At 30.1% G+C, this 18692-nt stretch overlaps 1 protein-coding gene and 1 long non-coding RNA gene across 3 annotated transcripts; one reads left to right on the forward strand and one right to left on the reverse strand.

Moving 5' to 3' along the window:
- Positions 1–1557: 1557 nt before the first annotated feature.
- Positions 1558–3934, reverse strand: LOC117126460. The gene is made up of 2 exons (XR_004449044.1): positions 3707–3934; positions 1558–3164 (listed from the first exon to the last, which is right to left on the reverse strand). It is a non-coding gene; the product is annotated as an uncharacterized LOC117126460 (long non-coding RNA).
- On the forward strand, positions 3179–18000 carry LOC103829513 (serine carboxypeptidase-like 10). Of its 2 annotated transcripts, none has more exons than XM_033274410.1 (14): positions 3179–3919; positions 4065–4210; positions 4288–4364; positions 4449–4568; positions 10216–10318; positions 10387–10424; positions 10538–10639; positions 10744–10830; positions 10917–11003; positions 16956–17027; positions 17110–17228; positions 17399–17512; positions 17591–17648; positions 17711–18000. In XM_033274410.1, exons 1-14 carry the CDS (start codon positions 3789–3791, stop codon positions 17822–17824), a joined length of 1368 nt encoding a protein of 455 aa, XP_033130301.1. In that variant the 5' UTR covers positions 3179–3788; the 3' UTR covers positions 17825–18000. The 2 variants fall into 2 exon arrangements, with proteins under 2 accessions (XP_033130301.1, XP_009103431.1); XM_009105183.3 differs by having other exon boundaries at positions 17591–17636; positions 17725–17998.
- The last annotated feature ends 692 nt before the right edge of the window (positions 18001–18692 follow it).

Consider the following 18692-nt stretch of genomic DNA (forward strand, 5'->3'; position numbering starts at 1 on the left):
CGAAGAAACACGTCGGGAGCGACCTCCTGGAGCGACTATGCTAGGTCACTCCGCGTGTTTTGCTTGGACGATTTTTATGTTATTTTAGGGGCCTTTTGGTCATTTGTTTTGATGTTTTCCACTTTCTAAACCTATGTTAAGTACCTTTTGTAAGCCAATGAGGCAAATAATCTCTTTTGGGAGAGAACAACTTGTAAAACTTCTTTTGATTCAGATTTCATTGCTTTCATCTTGTGTTCTTGTTGATTTCTTATCTATTTCTCTACATGATTAATCTGAAATCCAATATGCGTTTAAGAGGAATCATAGAGATCAGTGAGTAATCACCTTTTGAATTCATAGGTTAGGGAGATCAAGGGTGATTAGGTTAGTTCTATGATGTTTTAGTGTAGATCATTCTTGTTCCTTGCTAGTAGAGTATCCATAATGCATCTTCTGAGTTGGCCACTCAAAAGTTGATCGATAGGCATTTCCCACCCAAAAGGTGTTTGATGAAATGCCTGAGACAACTCTCCTAGGCTTTTAGTATACTTTGCCAAAGACATTTGTTGTTAAAGGTGCTAAAATAGCTAATAGACTTGTTAGTAATGATTGCTTTCATATTATTCAACCAAAGACATTTGATGTTTGAGATATGTTAGCAAATGAGCATTCATCTAGACATAGAGCTTGCTTAGAATTGTGTCTAGGCTTAAGGTCGATAGTTTGATTGATCATTTGCCATCCTTAGTTCGATACTTGATCACCCAAGGTCTAATTCCTATGCCAATGAGTTCTCTTTTCCCTTAGTCAAGAAAGTATCATTCTGTTATTGCTTTCTAGTATTAGTAGTAGTTTAAAACCCATCTAAATCATTGGTTGCACTTAGATTAAGTGAGTACTTGCATTCTCGGTGCTTTGATATCCCTCAGAACTGGTTCGATAATCTTTTATACTACATCATTTGTCTTAGGAGCCTTGAAAACTCTTAACATCAATCCCTAGCTAATATATAATCGCTCCGAACCTCCTCCTGAGCCCGCCCATCTAACTCTTCACCATTTGAGTTACTTGATGCCTCAAACGTTACTTTTTCCTCCTTCAAATCAGCTCCACCTTGAACAGATGTCCTTCCTTGAACTGATTTTTCTGATTTAGAATCTTCAAGCTTGTCTATATATAATGTGATTTCATAAAAAGAAGAGTAAATAATCTTAATATTAAAGTAATGATTTAATCTTTTTTTTTAGAATATATCGGTTATATTTTATTCAATTGTGTGTCTATTATTACTTTATTTTTGAAAATTAACATATACCAAATTACTAAGTTCTATAAAATTGACATAGTCATGGAACTATTTACAACTAGCCAATTCATAAATATATGTACACATTTAAGATGAAAACCAAACTATGCAATGAGTACAATAAATATGATTTGGTTGAATTATACTAGAAATAGTTATACTTGAATTTGATGGAATATATATAACACAATACTCACAAATGAGTAATTAGATGAATCCAATTTTTTATACAAAGTCAAACATTAAATAAAAATATATTAACCAACTATTAAATATAAATTATAGAACGATTCAACATATTACTAAATAAATATGAAAATCTCAAATAACATTATAAATATATCAACCAACTATTAAATTAAGTATCATTGTTATATTTACTTATGTAACTTTAAATCGAACAACACTTTTGTTTATTTTTATTATTTGATTCTCAAAACAACATATATTAAATCATACATAATCTGACTAAAAATATATATACAAATCTAAGATAAAAATAAAACTACATGAAAATAACAAAACTAATCAAAATTTTAATATGTATAACAAAAATATCTTAGTTGAATCGAAAAATTAAATGTTGTCTAATATATCTAAATAATAATCAAACAGTCGTGATATTATATATTCAAAATTATACGTCTTATTAAAATAACATAATGTTATTTAAAATAAACCATGCATATTTATTATATAAATAACAGAATAATTAAAAATTAAAAATGAAATATTAATAAATTCTTATAATGTAAATAAATTATTATAATGATTAATTTTAAAAATATTATATGTGCATAAATACGGGAAAATCACCTGGTATAAAGTAAAAGGAAGAAATAGGAGAAAATGGGTAGCTAAGAACCCATATTTTTAATGAGTAACACAAAATATTTATAAACGTAGTTGGGGACACGTGACCTCGTAGTACCTATGAACGTGCCTCCCCCCCCACCTCTTGAGATAGGATTTGGATAAGAACGAACAGAACGATCAAGAATGTTCTGAATCGCTTACACGTGCTAATAACAAGGGACCCTCACTAATAATTTCTAATGATAAGAGCTACAGAAGTCGGATACTTTTTTATATTATAATTGGATACTAGGTGTTTTTATATATCGTATACAGAAATAAAATTTTTTAAAATTTAAATTATACTTAAAAATAAAATCTTGTTAATTTTAGATTTCATTATTTTTTTATAATTTTAAATTTAATTATATGTAAAAATTCGGATAAAATAAATATTTTTAAACAAATAATATTTATAACATATTTATAGATTTAAGATTATAATCATTTGGAAATTATTTTAATCTATTTCTGGTTAAAATATATAAATCAAATTCTATAAAATTAAGAGAATTTTTTTAGGTATATAACTATCAAAACGTAAAATAAATAATATTTTTAATATTTGTCGATATTAAAAAAAAGTAAATAAAAAAAAGTTATAAATTTTGAAAAGAAAACTGCATAAAATTAAAAAAAAAAGTTTTAGTAATAAAAGTTATATAATTATAAAAATATAAGTAAATAATATTTCAAATTTGTAAAATATTACTATATTTTGATTTATACTATTCTTTTATTTATTGTTATGTTAATGATGATCTATGATTTATTATCAATTTATAATAAAGAAAATATATCATTGAATATAAATGTCAATTTGTTTTAAGTTATGTCACCATTATTAATATGTCATGGTATGTTATGTTATCATTTTTTAAAACTATTATATTAATAACATATGATAAATCACTTTTTAAATAATGTTTAGGAATTATTAGTTCTTAACTGCTGCACTGACCACATGAACTAAAACTGTTGCTCATTTATGTCATTATTCACAGTGACGAATGGTTGCTACCTCTTTTTTTTTTTTGTCATCTGAAAGATTATATTATCACAGGTGAAATACAGTCGAAACACACCTAAGCCGGCAAGAAACATTTTTCTTCCGGAGCCATAAGCCGGCAAAGATCGAAATCTTTCCAGAGCCATAAGAGAAAACTACTAGACAACTAAAAACGATTTACAAGAAACTCTAATACATAAGCCAAAATCCAAAACATAAGCGAAGGAGTAGCGTTGATGATTGCAGTCCAAAACGCAGAGCACATCGATCTCCAAACGAAGGATAGAGACAGGTCCAAGAGACTTCATAGAGAGGGGTAGGGAACCTGAAAAAGATTCCTATCCAAAGAGCCAAAACATAAGGGTGGAGGATCCTCAAAGTTCCCGCAGCAACGATCCGGTACTTACATCAGTCCGTCCATATAGTAACATAGGTGAGCCCAAATGGATCTTCAAGGGAGACACGAATACTGAAGCACTCCAAAGAAACTTACACACTGAACATGGCTAAATAAGAGTTCTTGTAAACCATCTAAAACCGAAGATGGTTGCTACCTCTATATAGAGCCCTTTTAACGCGTAAAAGACTCAATACTTTTTGAACAAAAAAGACTTAATATTTAGAATTTTAAAAAGAATGAGTTTGACGCTAAAGCTTCTGTTTCTCCTTCTACTTCTTTTTGTCTGGAGTCAGCATGTTGATTCTGGCTCTATCGTCAAGTTTCTTCCCGGTTTTGAAGGTCCTCTTCCTTTTGAGCTTGAAACGGGGTTTGTAAAATGTTTATTTTTTCCTTTTTACCAATGTATAAATATGAAAAAGAATAATAATAATAATAATATACTCTGACCAAAATAATAATAATACGTGTGTTTGAGTTTGGAATTAGTAATTTGCTAATCTTGTGAACGAAAGGTACATCGGTATTGGTGAGAAAGAGGATATACAATTGTTCTACTACTTCATCAAATCTGAGAAGAATCCAATAGAAGATCCTCTTCTTATTTGGTTAAATGGTGGACCTGGATGCTCTTCTCTCCTAGGACTTCTTTTTGAGAATGGTAAAATCTATAAAATATATTCATTTATATCATCATTTTCAATGGTTTTTCTTAAATTGCTAAGAAACCAAAAATAGGACCTCTGGCTTTTAAGTTCGAGGTTTACAATGGAAATCTCGCTTCTTTGTTCTCTACTACATATTCATGGACACAGGTAATGATGGAAAGTACGTTCATATGTCGATCATAAACCCAATGATCTATTTGATACTTTTCATAATCTTCATCACATTTTCAGGTGGCTAACATACTATTCTTGGATCAACCTGTTGGATCTGGCTTCTCCTACTCAAGAACTCCACTTGATAAAACTAGTGACACAAATGAAGTTAAGATGATCCATGAGTTTCTTCAAAAGGTACTAATAATATGGCAAACTTGAGTGTCTTCTGAAAGCCCTTGTATGTCTTGTAATCGGTGGCAGATCCAGAAACAATTATGAGTGAGGTCAGATTTTATTAACTACAAAAGAACTTAGGCTGAAATTTGTAACTTTGGCTAACTGGAAAGCACAATAGTTTATAATATTTATACTTGTCTTTATTGTATTGCATCTATAAATATATAGTAAATTTTAACAGAACAAAATCATTGGAAAAAAATTTCATGAAAAACTGAAAAGCTTATAAAAAGGTTTTCTATAGATTTAATTTAATTAGAAAAATTTCTATAGCAGTTATTGATAATTTGGCACGAGCCAAAATTTAATTTTACATAAAATTGGTGAAATATGTAAAGAAAAATTAGAAAAATAAATTTATAGAAAAGAGGTTTTACTCTCACATTAAAATTTAGATCAATGATTGTTATCCTCAATGAATAATTATATAATATATATTATATAATTTAAAACAAAATTTTGTTTAATAATTTTAGATTTATCTAATATTATATTAGATAATTTTATATTTGGATTAGATAATGATTATAAATTAATATAATAAAAATTATCCAAAAATAATATAGCTTAAGATAAATAAGATAATTCATGATTGTGTTGTTATCCAAAAATAATATTTTTAATCATAAAAAGTTAAAATTAGGAAATAGAAAATTCAATACTAGTCAAGAATTTTTTTTTCTAATGAATGTAGTTTCTACATAATTTTCAAAACTATTTATAATACATAAGTACTTACAAAAATTTTAATGCAATAATGAGCTTATATGTTTAGATGAATTTCTTTCATATATAAATTATGCAATATTCAATTTGATTTTTAAAGAATAAAGAATAATTTATTATAATGAAAAAATATCCGTAATATGAAATGTCCGCATGGGCTAAACACTTAAAGAACAAACTAGATTTTTCATCCGCAAATCCGTGCGGATAAATTTTTATTTTATAAATATATAACAGATACCAACGCAAAACTTTTAAAAATATAATTTACATTTTAGTGTTATATATTGGGTAAATTATAATGTTATTAGTTATGTTTCTTATTCGATATTATTAATGTATAATGATTTATTTTATACATTTAACTTTATTATTAATTGTTATTATATATTAATATATTTTCGAGTTTGGTAAAATAAATTTATAGTATGAAATAAAAAAATTCATATATTTTCTATGTTATTTATTTTAGTATATTGTGGAATTTTATAAGTAAATAGATTGTAATAATATTATATTATTAATTATGAAACAATCAATGCATTAATTTAAAAATATTTTTATTAAGATTTTCTTAGATTATTTCTAACATATTTTGTTAAAATTAAAAATAAAATTTAAATTTACAGTTAAAATTTATTTATTAATATCTATATAATTTATAAGATTTTTCAGAAATGTTATATATTAAATAGATTAACTTAAATAATCAAATAGATGTAATTGATGAAATAGACCTAGTATGAATTTTTATGGTATTTCTATTAATAAAGAAGATATGGAATATAATTATAAAATTTGAAAAATATCAGACACTTTTATTTTATTTTGTTTTATAATAAAATCTTATTTAAATTAATGTATAATAGTATATATTATTAATTACGAAATTAATCAATGGTATTAATTTAAATAAAATATTTAAATTTTTAGAAAGATTTCGTTAGATTTTTTCTCAATATTTTGTTATAACTAAAAATAAAATTTAAATTTACAGTTAAAATTAATTTATTATTAATATATTTAATAGATTAATGTAAATAATTAAATAAATATAATTAATGAAATAAACCTAATAATACTAGTATGACTTTTTTTATAGTAGATAAAAATAGTTCTTCTTTTTTAAAAGAGAAGATGGTGAAAAAGATAAATTACAAAGAGGTCCATGAACGTATATCTACCTAAAAATTTGGGGACATTAGCTGCAATTTAAATGGGGACGGCTGGTTGAGCAAAGAAAAAAGGGACAGCTGACCCCACAAGCATTATCCTCAAGACTAAACCAAAGGATAAATACCAAAGGGTACCACTCCCCATTGTCAGTCTTCGACCGACAAGGCAGGCCCAGAGCAGTTGTGATTCGAGCCATCGCTTAGGTCCAACGCGAAGGGGCATTTTTTATCAATTTTTTCATACTAAATTTATTATTATTTATAACTAAACCAAATTTAAATAAAAATAATAGTAATAAATGTAAAGCTTTTACTCCTGTTTATGAATTTTATCAACAAATTTATTGATTAAGAATATAATCAAATTATTATTATTTTTAAAGCCTATAAACCTTATATTAATTGAGAATTTTAAAAAGAGTTTTTTTTAAATGCTTAAAATGCAAAAGCCTATACCACTTCTCTTTTTTCTTTAGTGGATTCTTTTCTTTTTGTATTCTAATATTCTTTATCATTGTTATTGTGCATTCATCATACCTATTCTAATATTGATTAATTATTATTTCAATATTTATTTTAAAATAAAATAAAACAATATTTTGTGTAGTAAATGATTATATAGAATTAACTACATTCAATTATACAAAATAAAGTCTATCAATTTGTTATATACTTAACTTGATATATCTAATTTTGCATAAAAAAATTTAATATTACTATAAAATTAAATAAAAAAATAAAAAGAGGCATGATTTATTTTTTGCTTAGGGCATATAAATAGATTGGATCGTCAGTTCGTCACTATCAACCCATTCCTACGAATAATGTTAGACATTTTATCTAATAAATTTGATTCGATTTATTATTCATTTCGATTCGACTGGAAAATTCAGATATCCGATCGTAAGTCTTCGTTACAAAGCAAATATTAAAATCAATATCCATTAATAATGAAGTAAATCACAAATATTAAAAATATCAAAGTCGGCTTTTATACAAATAGAAGTATATCTTCAACTAAGTAGACAATTTTAAATATATAATTTTAACATATAGTTTTAATAATTTTATTTATAAAATTACTTGTAAAAGTATTAAATTAATAAATGAATATAAAATCTTTATAAAAACTACATTTTTTCCTAAAATTTATGTTTTATAAAAAAGCATTTATGGAAGCTATAGTTTCACAAATTTTAAATTATATAAAATATATAAATTTTTAAAACAAACTTTTATAAGTTTTTTAGTTTTACTTATACGGACAAAATGGATACAATATTCGTGAGTATACTTAAATATTCTTAAATATATATATATATATATATATATATATATATATATATATATCCAAAAATGAGACATCTATATTTTTTGAAGTAAAACAAATAAAAAATCAGATGTTCGTAAACTACAAAACAAATCACAAATACTAAATTTTCTCCGTGCCACCCTTACCTACGAAACATATATATAGGGCCTCTAATTATTTTAACTGTTTGAAGCAACTTTTCATTGTTGCTAAGGGGCTGTTATTGGTTTATATATTTTGATTGATTTAGAAATTCATATAGTATTTATAAATCCAAGTAAAATATACAAATCCGAAGATTTTCTCTCGGATTTGAGTCTTTGTATTTTTAACTAAAAAATTCAAACAAATTCATTTAAATCCATTATAATTAAATATATTAGTAAATCCGTACGATTGAATAACACTTGATTTAATATAGAATTTGTGAATCATTAAACCAATAACACATGATTTTAATACATTTTTTAAAATCACAGAATTAATAATACTAAATTTATTCGAATTTTCAAATCCATTAAAATACAACTTCCAATAACTCCTACTAACTTTTTTTCCCTACGAAACATATATATGGATCCCATAATTCTTTTAACTGTTTGAGGCAATTTTTTCATTGTTGCTAACTTTTTTTTTCATTATTGTTAACTTGTTGACCTCGAGTGCATAAAACTTGTGAAACTATTTAGTACAAAGAACAAAACAAGATCTTAAATATTTCATTATTCAAATATGAAATGAATAAAAATATATAATTAATCAAATTTCAATAAACAAGATTCAAAGAAAAATAAGATAAAACAAAAAATCATGGATGTTTGGTTTAATTTTTTTTGCTGTTTAGGTTTTTATATTTATTTGATTGACGTAAACAGCAAACATCAAAAAGTTAAGTGATTTGGCTATATTGGCGATTAAAACTCATGATAAACCTATAAATATATAATAATATAAATTTGTTAGATGAATTTCCAGAAAATAAATACAAAGGTTTGATTTACTCTTATTAATTATAAAGATACTATAAAAAATTTTGTTGCATAACTAATTTTTAATAATTTTAATTTTATACGATTTAGGACCTCGATTATTAATATTGTATTGAACTCGGTTATTAATTTATATATTTCATGATCGCCACTGCAAATGGGTCAATGTACGTATAACTACAGAAAAAATGTGGGGTTATTAAGTGAAATTTAACTTCTTTAGTCGTAAATAACAATGTAAAAATAAAGTTTACATATTTAGTCAATAAAATAAAGCTTATATATTTAAGCGGAGGCAATTTACCCGCAAGCACTAGGCCAGAGACTTATTATCCGAGATCTGATTCGAGATCTGCTCTAAATCCACTATGAAAATCGGATATTTGGGATGTTCGGATCCGATCCGGATGATAAAATATTGGATCTACCAAAACCGAATTTGGATCCAGATATCTTAATTATTAAGTTTAGAATCTGGATCCGTATCCGTATTTTAAATATATATATATATATATATTTAATTAATATTTATACGTAAATTACTCTTACAATACTATATTTAAATTTGTATTATATTATACACACATATATATATTTATAATTCTTGTATAAATATTTAATTTATGAATAATTTTTGAATTTTAGTATTTTTAAAAATATATATTTTTTTCATAGAAAAATATTTTTTTACGGATCCGAATACCCACATGTATTATAATATCTAGCCGGATTTCCGAATTTCGGATATATAAAAACCACTAATCCAAATCTGGATATTAAATTCATAGATCAATAGATCCGAATATCGTAAATATTTCGGATATCCGGACCCATAGCTTCGCCTCTTGTTGTCTAAAGTTATCAACCTTGGCTAGATGTAAGCCATCGCATTTAAACCTAGCCCATTATTATACTCTCTTATTTTTATATACTTGGCATCTTAAATAATTTTTTTTGTTGTAAACTAGAGGATTTTCAATTTTCAATATAAAATTGATTAAGTTTTATGTTATTTGACCAATTATATTATGAAATCTATTTTCATGGTTGTTTTAGGGTTAAGTGAATATTTGGTTATGTTTTTGTATAAGACATAAATATTTTTTTTAATTTATGTGCGTCATTCTAAAACATCATCTAGTAAAAAAAAAAGTATTTTTAATCAAACTGGTTAAGGCTCTTATTGGTATTCTGCCAGAGGTTTCCCTTCTTCTTTTTTGAATGAATACATGTTAAATAAAAAAACAGTTTTGTACAATAGGTGCATCATTGTTTGAAAAGATTAAATTTGTAAAACTACTCTAGAAAGAAACTTTCATCTAGTAGCAAACTCTATGAGAGGTTACCTCATCACTTAAAAATCGCCAATCTCTACAGTTATTTTTTTCCTTTTCTTTTGGCAGTGGCTAAGCAAGCATCCACAGTTTTTCTCCAACCCGTTTTACGTTATCGGAGATTCTTATTCCGGTAAGATTGTTCCAGCACTCGTTCAGAAAATCTCAAAAGGTATGTTTTTATCAAATCAGTCGCTTTGATATTCTCTCTTTTTAACAATAGCGGTATCATTGATGCAGGAAACTATATATGTTGCAAACCTCTAATCAATCTACAGGTCATTAATATTTAACTTCTTCTAATTATTACATTTTTTCAAAAATCAAAGATTTATAATATCTTTTTTTTTGGTGTAAATATTTATAATATATTTTCTTTGTACAAAACCAGGGTTATGTGCTCGGAAACCCAGTAACATATCCTGAATTTGAGTTAAACTATCGTATTCCATTTTCTCATGGAATGTCATTAATCTCTGATGAACTATACGAGGTATGAGAGTGCAACATGCCCCCAAATTTCCCTTTAATTTTCTATGGTTACCACTTACGAAGCCTCAAATGATACAACAATGTATACAACTTTTTTTTTATCAGTCATTGAACAGAAATTGCAAAGGAGTTTATGAAAATGTGGATCCACGTAATACAAAGTGTTTGGAACTTGTTGCAGAATACCATAAGGTAAACACTCTGAACTTCAATCATTTTTTGCTAGGTACTAACTACACCAACATTAATTCTAATTTTTACTTTTTAACTACTTGCAGTGCACTGACAAAATAAATCCACATAATATACTATTGCCAGATTGCGATAACGATGGAAATTCGGAAAATATATCTCCTGATTGCTATGTAAGTAATGCCTCTTTCCTCCATCTAGTGACCATTTAAGAGGGATGGAAAATGAAAAACCGAACATGGAAGTCCCATAAAGATATGAGAATCAACAATTTAATGATGATAACATTTATTAGAAATCACTTGAATAATTTTATAAGATTTTTTCAATCAGTTTGACATGACACGACATAGTTTGTGTTTCCCAATTGACCAATTTTCAACTACCCAAAATTACTCTACACAACAACGTTTATGTCTCTCGCAAGATTGCTTACGCATCAAGACACTAGATCTACTAGTTTCTTCCCAGTTAGTTTTGGTTTCTCTCTTTCGACCAACCTAACTCGTATCAGGTCTTCTTGTATGTATATCACCATGTCCTCTTGCTCAGTCTTTGGATGCAATCCACATGTTCTTACATCCGACTCTGGAAGCTCCATATTTCTTGAGTTTAGACTCTCCCCATTTTTAAAATAAACTTTTTGAAAAGTTCGCCCTAGAAAAGCTCTCTGTCCCGATTTTCGAGGCCGCACCGCAACCGTTCCTCCTCGACGCCGGCGTCGGGTCCTCTGCTCAGCCTGCTTCTCTTCACCGCTCTCTGCTCTTTCCATCGTCATCTCCAACTTCAATTCTTGTGTCTTCGCCGTCTCTTACGCAATGGTTTCCACGAATCGCTTTACCGTCGCCGTCTCTCATCCTCCGCTCGTCACCGCTCATCCTCTCGTCACCTCTCATCCTCTCAAAGCGAACAGGAGCACCGGATCTAGAACCACCAGATCTGCTCATTTTCTCGGAACCGTGAAGTCTCCGCTTGGTGTACAGCCAGAGCCTCCTCTCCTCCATCACGTCTCTTCACCATCTCAACCTTTTGAACCCCTGGTCATATATTCCCTCAGACAGCTTCATCCCAACAGATCTCTTGACGTGAGCTTTCAAAGTTTTGTAATGGGCTTGCGGTTTAGCTCAGGTCTCGATGAGAGCTATGGATTCCAATACGGTAATATTGGAGTTCACTTTCTCAGTTTGATCTCAGTTCGCGTCCTCTCATGGAACATCGTCAAGAGCATCGCCCCACCTCCGCCGTCTCGCCTCGTCACTCCATTTCCCGCCCCACCTCCGCCGTCTCGCCTCGTCACTCCATTTCCTTCCGAGATCTGCTGCTACTCCACCGCTAGCTTCACTAGTCCGTCGCATCTCAACGCCGATACAGCTTATGGACTCTCCGACATATGTTTTTGGTTGGGCCTAGCCCATTTATTGGTTTGTGAAGGGCTTTTACTAAAGTCCACTCATTCATGGCCCACAAAGAACTTCCCTATGTCGGATGTTATAAAATTGAGACATCGCTCCTCATCTGAAGCATCATGCCGGTCTGCGGTTTGTCGTCTCGTCTCGTACAGGGTTCACCTAGCCCCAAGCTGTGACGTTGTACAGGGTTCACCTAGCCCAAAGTTCATGAGTATTAGATTCAAATCTAGGCAAAGGAAGCCTTTCTCTATGGCTTTTAGCTATGTTTCTGGAGTCACTCACCTGTTCTTGCCGCCTATCAGTCCTTATCTTCGACAAAGTTCCATTGAGAACTCGGGACGAGCTCAGCCTCCACTGTTCCAAGACAATTATTTTTTAGTTGAAGCAAAGGAGAGTGTGTCATCACCAGTGTTTGTGTCTGCCAACCGTTTCAAAACCCTCTCAATAGGGCCCCTCATCGTCGGTTCATATCCCGACTTCAGTATGTTCTTCGGAACATCAGTTTCAGGGTCTCAAGTGAAGCATCTTTATGGGTATCTTCACCCCTTTAACACCTCTATCACTCGTATTGTTGTAGTAGTTTTCGTTTATCGTTTGGCCGTCGAGTTTACCTCCGGTTGTAGTTGTTTAACTCTTTTGGATATTTAAGTTTAATATAAGAGTTTCCGTGACAAAAAAAAAAAAGACTCTCCCCATTTTTTTTTTAATGTGACAACTCATATCATTCTATCATTCATGCAAAAACAAAAGCACAAAAACATATACATACAAACAAGCATACACATTCTGGGAAAACGTTGCACTTCTAGAATCACAACATGTTAGAAAGGAATATTCAACATACTTAAAATCATCAGAAACACCCATTATTTGAAGTTAAAAAGAAGACAAACAAGTTTAAATATCTGAGATCAAAAGACAATTAAAAAAAATATGAAAAAGAAATTTCCTTCATTCATCGTCTTCTTCTTCCTCATTCATTAAGACAAAAACTTTAGACAACACGTTTGTTGCAATGTCGAATAGATAGAAAACGTACCTAGAATGTAGCTTTGGATCAACTGGAGCAACCTGATGACTTGATCAACTTCATGATGAAGAAAGACGACATTGGTGGCGGTTGTATCTTTAGCTTCATCAGGAACCAGCGAGGTTCTTTCTGAAGAACAAATAAGATCTTCATCTCCTGTATTGGTTGGCACCTTACAATGTAAAATCACGATTTGATAAAGAAAAATAGGAAATATAATGTTCCTATCATCATCATCCGATCTTCTTGCCATGCGGATAACCTGATCATACACAGGGACGGATCCATAAATTTATTTAGACTGGGACACATAATTATATTTATCATAACTAATATAATATTTTGTTCAAAATATAACATAGTCATATAAAAACTCAAAATAAACTAAAAGTATACAATAAACTAAAAATATGAAAACAAATATAATTAAGAAACTTATATTATCTATAGACATTGGTTTTCAATGTAGATTGAAATTGTTTCTTAAAATATTGTTCCATAGGCACCTAGTAAAAATAACTATAATAGTATTTCAAATATGGTAAACAGTGAAAGGTAAGTGTATAATTTAGCTGAAATCAAATATATGGTAAACTATTAGAAATGATAGATAATTTTACTTAGAAGAGACTGAAGTAATTTTGATGGATTCAACAATGTTCAATTGTTAAATTAATAACCATAATTTATGTCAACATCATACTCCATGTATAAAGGTTTGTGCTGTTTAGTAAAAATAAGAAAGATTCTTTTGTGTGCAGATTTTTTTACAAAAGAAAATAGACATAGGATTCGTAACATTCGACTTCAACGAGAAAATATTAGGATTTTTAATATTTTGACTAGTAATTATATGGGCTGGAACATATTCATTTTATTTGTAATAAGACTAAAACATTTTTGTTTTGTTTTGATTGGGTGGAGCACTCTTTTCTTTTAATTGGGTGGGCGCTTTTCTTATTTTTTTCCTTAACTAACCAAAACCAAGTTTAAAAAAAATATTTTACTATTAACAAAAAAAAAACGAGTGTGGGGCAAGTGCCACAACCACTCCTCTCCTCCGTCTGCCCATGATCATACACCACGTGACCAAAGTTAATCTTCTTCTTTTAAAATCAGTGCTTACAAAAAAAAACTCGTTTCGTAAACAATGGGTTGTGTTTCGATCCACGAATCCAATTTTTAATGGAATGTTTGTAGAGTACTTGCGTTGTAGCAGGGAGATGCCTAGAGTGAAACCTTTTACATCAATGGAGAAAGCCAACAATCAGATAAGCAATAGCCAAATATAAACTTTCAATATCCCAATAATATGAGTGTTCAACTACATGCATCATGAATACTTAACTAATTAACTCAAGATTGAAGTCAAACAACAATCCTCTAATCATTACATGATTTTCAGTATCAAGAATATTAACAATGAATTACTTAACAATCCTAGGATAGTAGGCTGAAACATTCATGATAGTGTAGATAATCCAAGTGTGTCCTCTTGACACTGTTATCTCCGTCAAACGATTTCAGTAGGATTTTCCACGCCTCTTTAGCTGACGTACTCCCCATTATCAGTTAGAACTGGTCTGCTTCAAAAATCGATGACATAGCCTTTTCATTATATCTTGATGCATTTCGCTCTACTTCAGTCCAAGCCTCCTTTTACTTAGGCTCATTCTTTCCATCTACTGTAAATATTGTAGGCTTTCCACCCAGTCTCCATAAACTGTCCACGATTGCTTCATGCGAGCCTTCCAATGATCATATTGGTATGCGTTCAACATGATTGCTTTCTGCATAGAAACTACCGTGTCCATTTGCACCTTCAGATCTCACCAGTCACTTAGGTGATCCGCTTTAACACCAATAGTAAGTGCAAGATGTAAATACAATTAAATAATGTAGAAGGTAAATCAAGGGACAATAGAATGAGCAAATACCTTTTGATATATTAGAAATCGATTTAAACAATCTATCACAAAAACTTATTTAATCAGCTTTACATTGCGACTTGTGTTAACACCCTTAGACTCACTAGTGAAAGATTCCTAAGCTACCGAAGACAAAGACGGATTTTGGACACTTTTATCTCATTTAAAGTAGTTAACCAGTGTGTTTCACACATTGTTGGCTGATTCACATCCTTGGATAAATTTGAACTGGTCATGGTCGACAGTTGAGATGGTTAGTGAAGTTAACTTGGATACAATATTTTCAGCATATGTTTATTTGTCCAAAATTTTGGCTACGACTCCTTTATCCTCACTGATAGTTGTAACCGCATACAAGCTTCTCTATCAATTGCGTGAATGACATGTCGTATACAAGTTTTCCAATGTCCAACATTTTATTTATCAAGCACCATAGTTTTTTGACCATCAATGGATCTTTTCATTATATACGTGACCTTAGGTCTGACTCCAGAAGCTCCGGCAGACTTTTGAGGGAAAAAACTGATTTATATGTGTTTCCTCTTATTCGATCCAAAATGTTAGTGAATAAAGTTTACAAAATATCATATACTAAAATATATGCTTAAAGTGGAGTAACAAAGAATGAAGATAATATTATGTATATAAATACTATGCATAGTCGAGGTTCATTAAACAAAATCCAGTTATAACATGAATGTTGGTTGAAGCCATTAATACATGATAAAAATGATATTTTTAAAAAAATATCGAAGTCAATTAATATCCGAACCAACATTCTGAACTTTGCGACTATATATTTAAAATTTTAATGAATATCACAATAATATGCTTACAATGCAGTATGCACTCCATTTCAGTAGATACAATAGCTCATAAAATCTTTAAAAATTGAAACCTTAGTTGATTGCCACCTAGCCTCTCTCTCTCTCTCTCTCTTGAGAGAGTTCTCTCTATATTTCCCTCTTCTCTCATCTCTACTTTTTAGAGGGAGATAAAGATCGGGTTTGCTTTTTGGTCACCGGTTCTTTCGCCCTCAACTCCCGTTCATCGGGCTGTCGACTCTAGGAAGCAGTGGTTCCCAAAACACTTGTTTCGACGGCTTGAGACTCCTGGAGACAGTGGCTATCTTAGCGCCGCTATTGCCGGCTCTAACCTGGGGTTTACCCAGTTTATATCGATCGTAGCTCCTCGCTTTTCTATTCATCTACCTCTTGTTCTGACTCTCTGATCTATTTCCTCTCCTCGTTTGAGTCGATTCACCTTCAAGCTTATCCTTATCATTAAAGGTGTCTGTTTGTTATGAAGGATTTTAGGAGTTGTTGGATCAATTGTAGGCGTTTGATTTCTTCAGTTGTAGCTTTGATCTGTGAGTTTAGATTCTTCGGCTTGAATCTCTGTGAGGGCTCTTCAGTTGCTTCATCACCGGTTCACCTTCTCTGATAGTGCTGTGTCTCTCCTTTGCCCTCCGGTGAAAGAAAGGAATTCTTACCTTCACACATATTTCATTGATTGTCGGGCAATCATCCGCGTGGTGGATGATTAGGTTTTGGTTTCTTCATCAATGGGTTTTCTTGGTGCTTACGGCTCCAAGTTGCTTTTAGTTTGGGTCTTTCTTGTTTGGGCCATTTACTCCGTTTGATAATTTATCTTTCTCAAGGCTTTTTTTACGTAAGTATAGCCTTTGTTTAATAAACTTTCAGTGAAAAAAAAAATATGATAGCTCATACAAATATTGAAACATGGTTGTCTTGGCAGTATTATCTATATTATCTTATTGAAAGCTGGGCCAACAACGAGAGAGTTCGTGAAGCTCTCCATGTTCAAAAGGTATTTGCCAACCTTGGATTAAGATCGTTGATGATATAAAGAAAGATCTAGACTCTAAATTTTTGATGATCTTTGAATACAGGGGACTAAAGGACATTGGAAGCGATGTAACAGAACTATTCCGTACAGTCCCGACATTATAAGCAGCGTACCTTATCATATGAATAACAGCATCAGCGGATACCGGTCTCTTATTTATAGGTTTGAAGTTACATTATTTTCTTAACTACAAGTCTACAACCAAACCAAAAAAAAAAAAAATAGAAACTTATCCCAAGATCTATCCTATGATCAACTGAAACAGTATCGTAAACTATATTGTTCAAATACAATTCAAGAGATTATAATTTTTGTGTGTTTATGGTGAACAGTGGTGATCATGACATGACGGTGCCTTCCATAGCAACTCAAGCCTGGATCAAATCCCTCAATTACTCCATCATTGATGACTGGAGGCCTTGGATGATAAAAACTCAAATTGCTGGGTACATATATTTCTCATCGTATCCAAGCTTATATGAAATTCACTTTAAAATCATTGGTTCCTTCTGTTTTTTTAACAGATACACGAGAACTTATTCCAATAAGATGACATTTTCTACTATCAAGGTAAGTCTTCTTGTTTCAACTTCCTATTGTAATATTGTTGCATAATTTGCATTACAATTTTAAATCTTTTTAAGCGTTTTGATTATAGGGAAGTGGACACACGGCAGAGTATAAACCAAACGAGACATTTATTATGTTTCAAAGGTGGATCAGTGGTCAGCCTTTGTAATAGAGACTCATGGCTTTGAAGCGCAATTTTTTATACTATGAAAGACTCATTTTGAAAACGCTCAATGCAGATACTCTTGTATGTTTTTTTTATTGCATCTACATTTTTCATAACCTTTTTCGGTGCTATGCACATTTTTCATCATCAATCCATGAAACATTTATATGATAGATTACCGATTTGCTTGCCTACTTATTTTGTGAAGTCTATGCTCCAGTTCATATACAATGAACTGTATAGTCACTGATAATATTGATTTTAGGAGTGAGCTATTTGTTTACCAGTTTCACTGCCATCCTATTTATCCCAACAAACGCAAATTCTTTCTTTAATTTTGGAGAACCAGGTTCTTTCCAATGTTATAATATTGTATGTAACTAGATGCTTTGTCCGCATATGTGAATATAATTATTTTACACATGTTAATAATACTAAAAGCCATTGTTTATATGTTAAAAATATTAATATACTAAATTAAACATTCATTCATGTAGGTGTTTATTAATATAGTAGAATTCTTTTTTGCACACTACATTCATTATTATTTTTTTCATTAATTACCAAAAACAATATTTTTATTTTTATTTTGCGTAGCAATCTATTCTTTTTTTCTTTTGCAACGTATGAAACTTTTATTAATAGTCATAAAAATCAAAGACAACAAAATATTGAGTACGCCTCATGTTACATTGGAGATATTAGAAGTAAATGGCCAATGTTTTCACTAAACCATCTAACATATAAATGTGAGTTAATTTTTTACCAAACCTCATTTTCTTGTTTCTTAAATTTTATGATTAAAATTATTTTTGGATAATAATACAATATATGTTGGGCTTTTTTCAAAACCAACCTACCATTTGGAGCCAACCCCAAAACCAACATAT

The sequence above is a fragment of the Brassica rapa genome, chromosome A07 (genome assembly GCF_000309985.2).
Source record: "Brassica rapa cultivar Chiifu-401-42 chromosome A07, CAAS_Brap_v3.01, whole genome shotgun sequence".
NCBI lineage: Eukaryota > Viridiplantae > Streptophyta > Magnoliopsida > Brassicales > Brassicaceae > Brassica > Brassica rapa.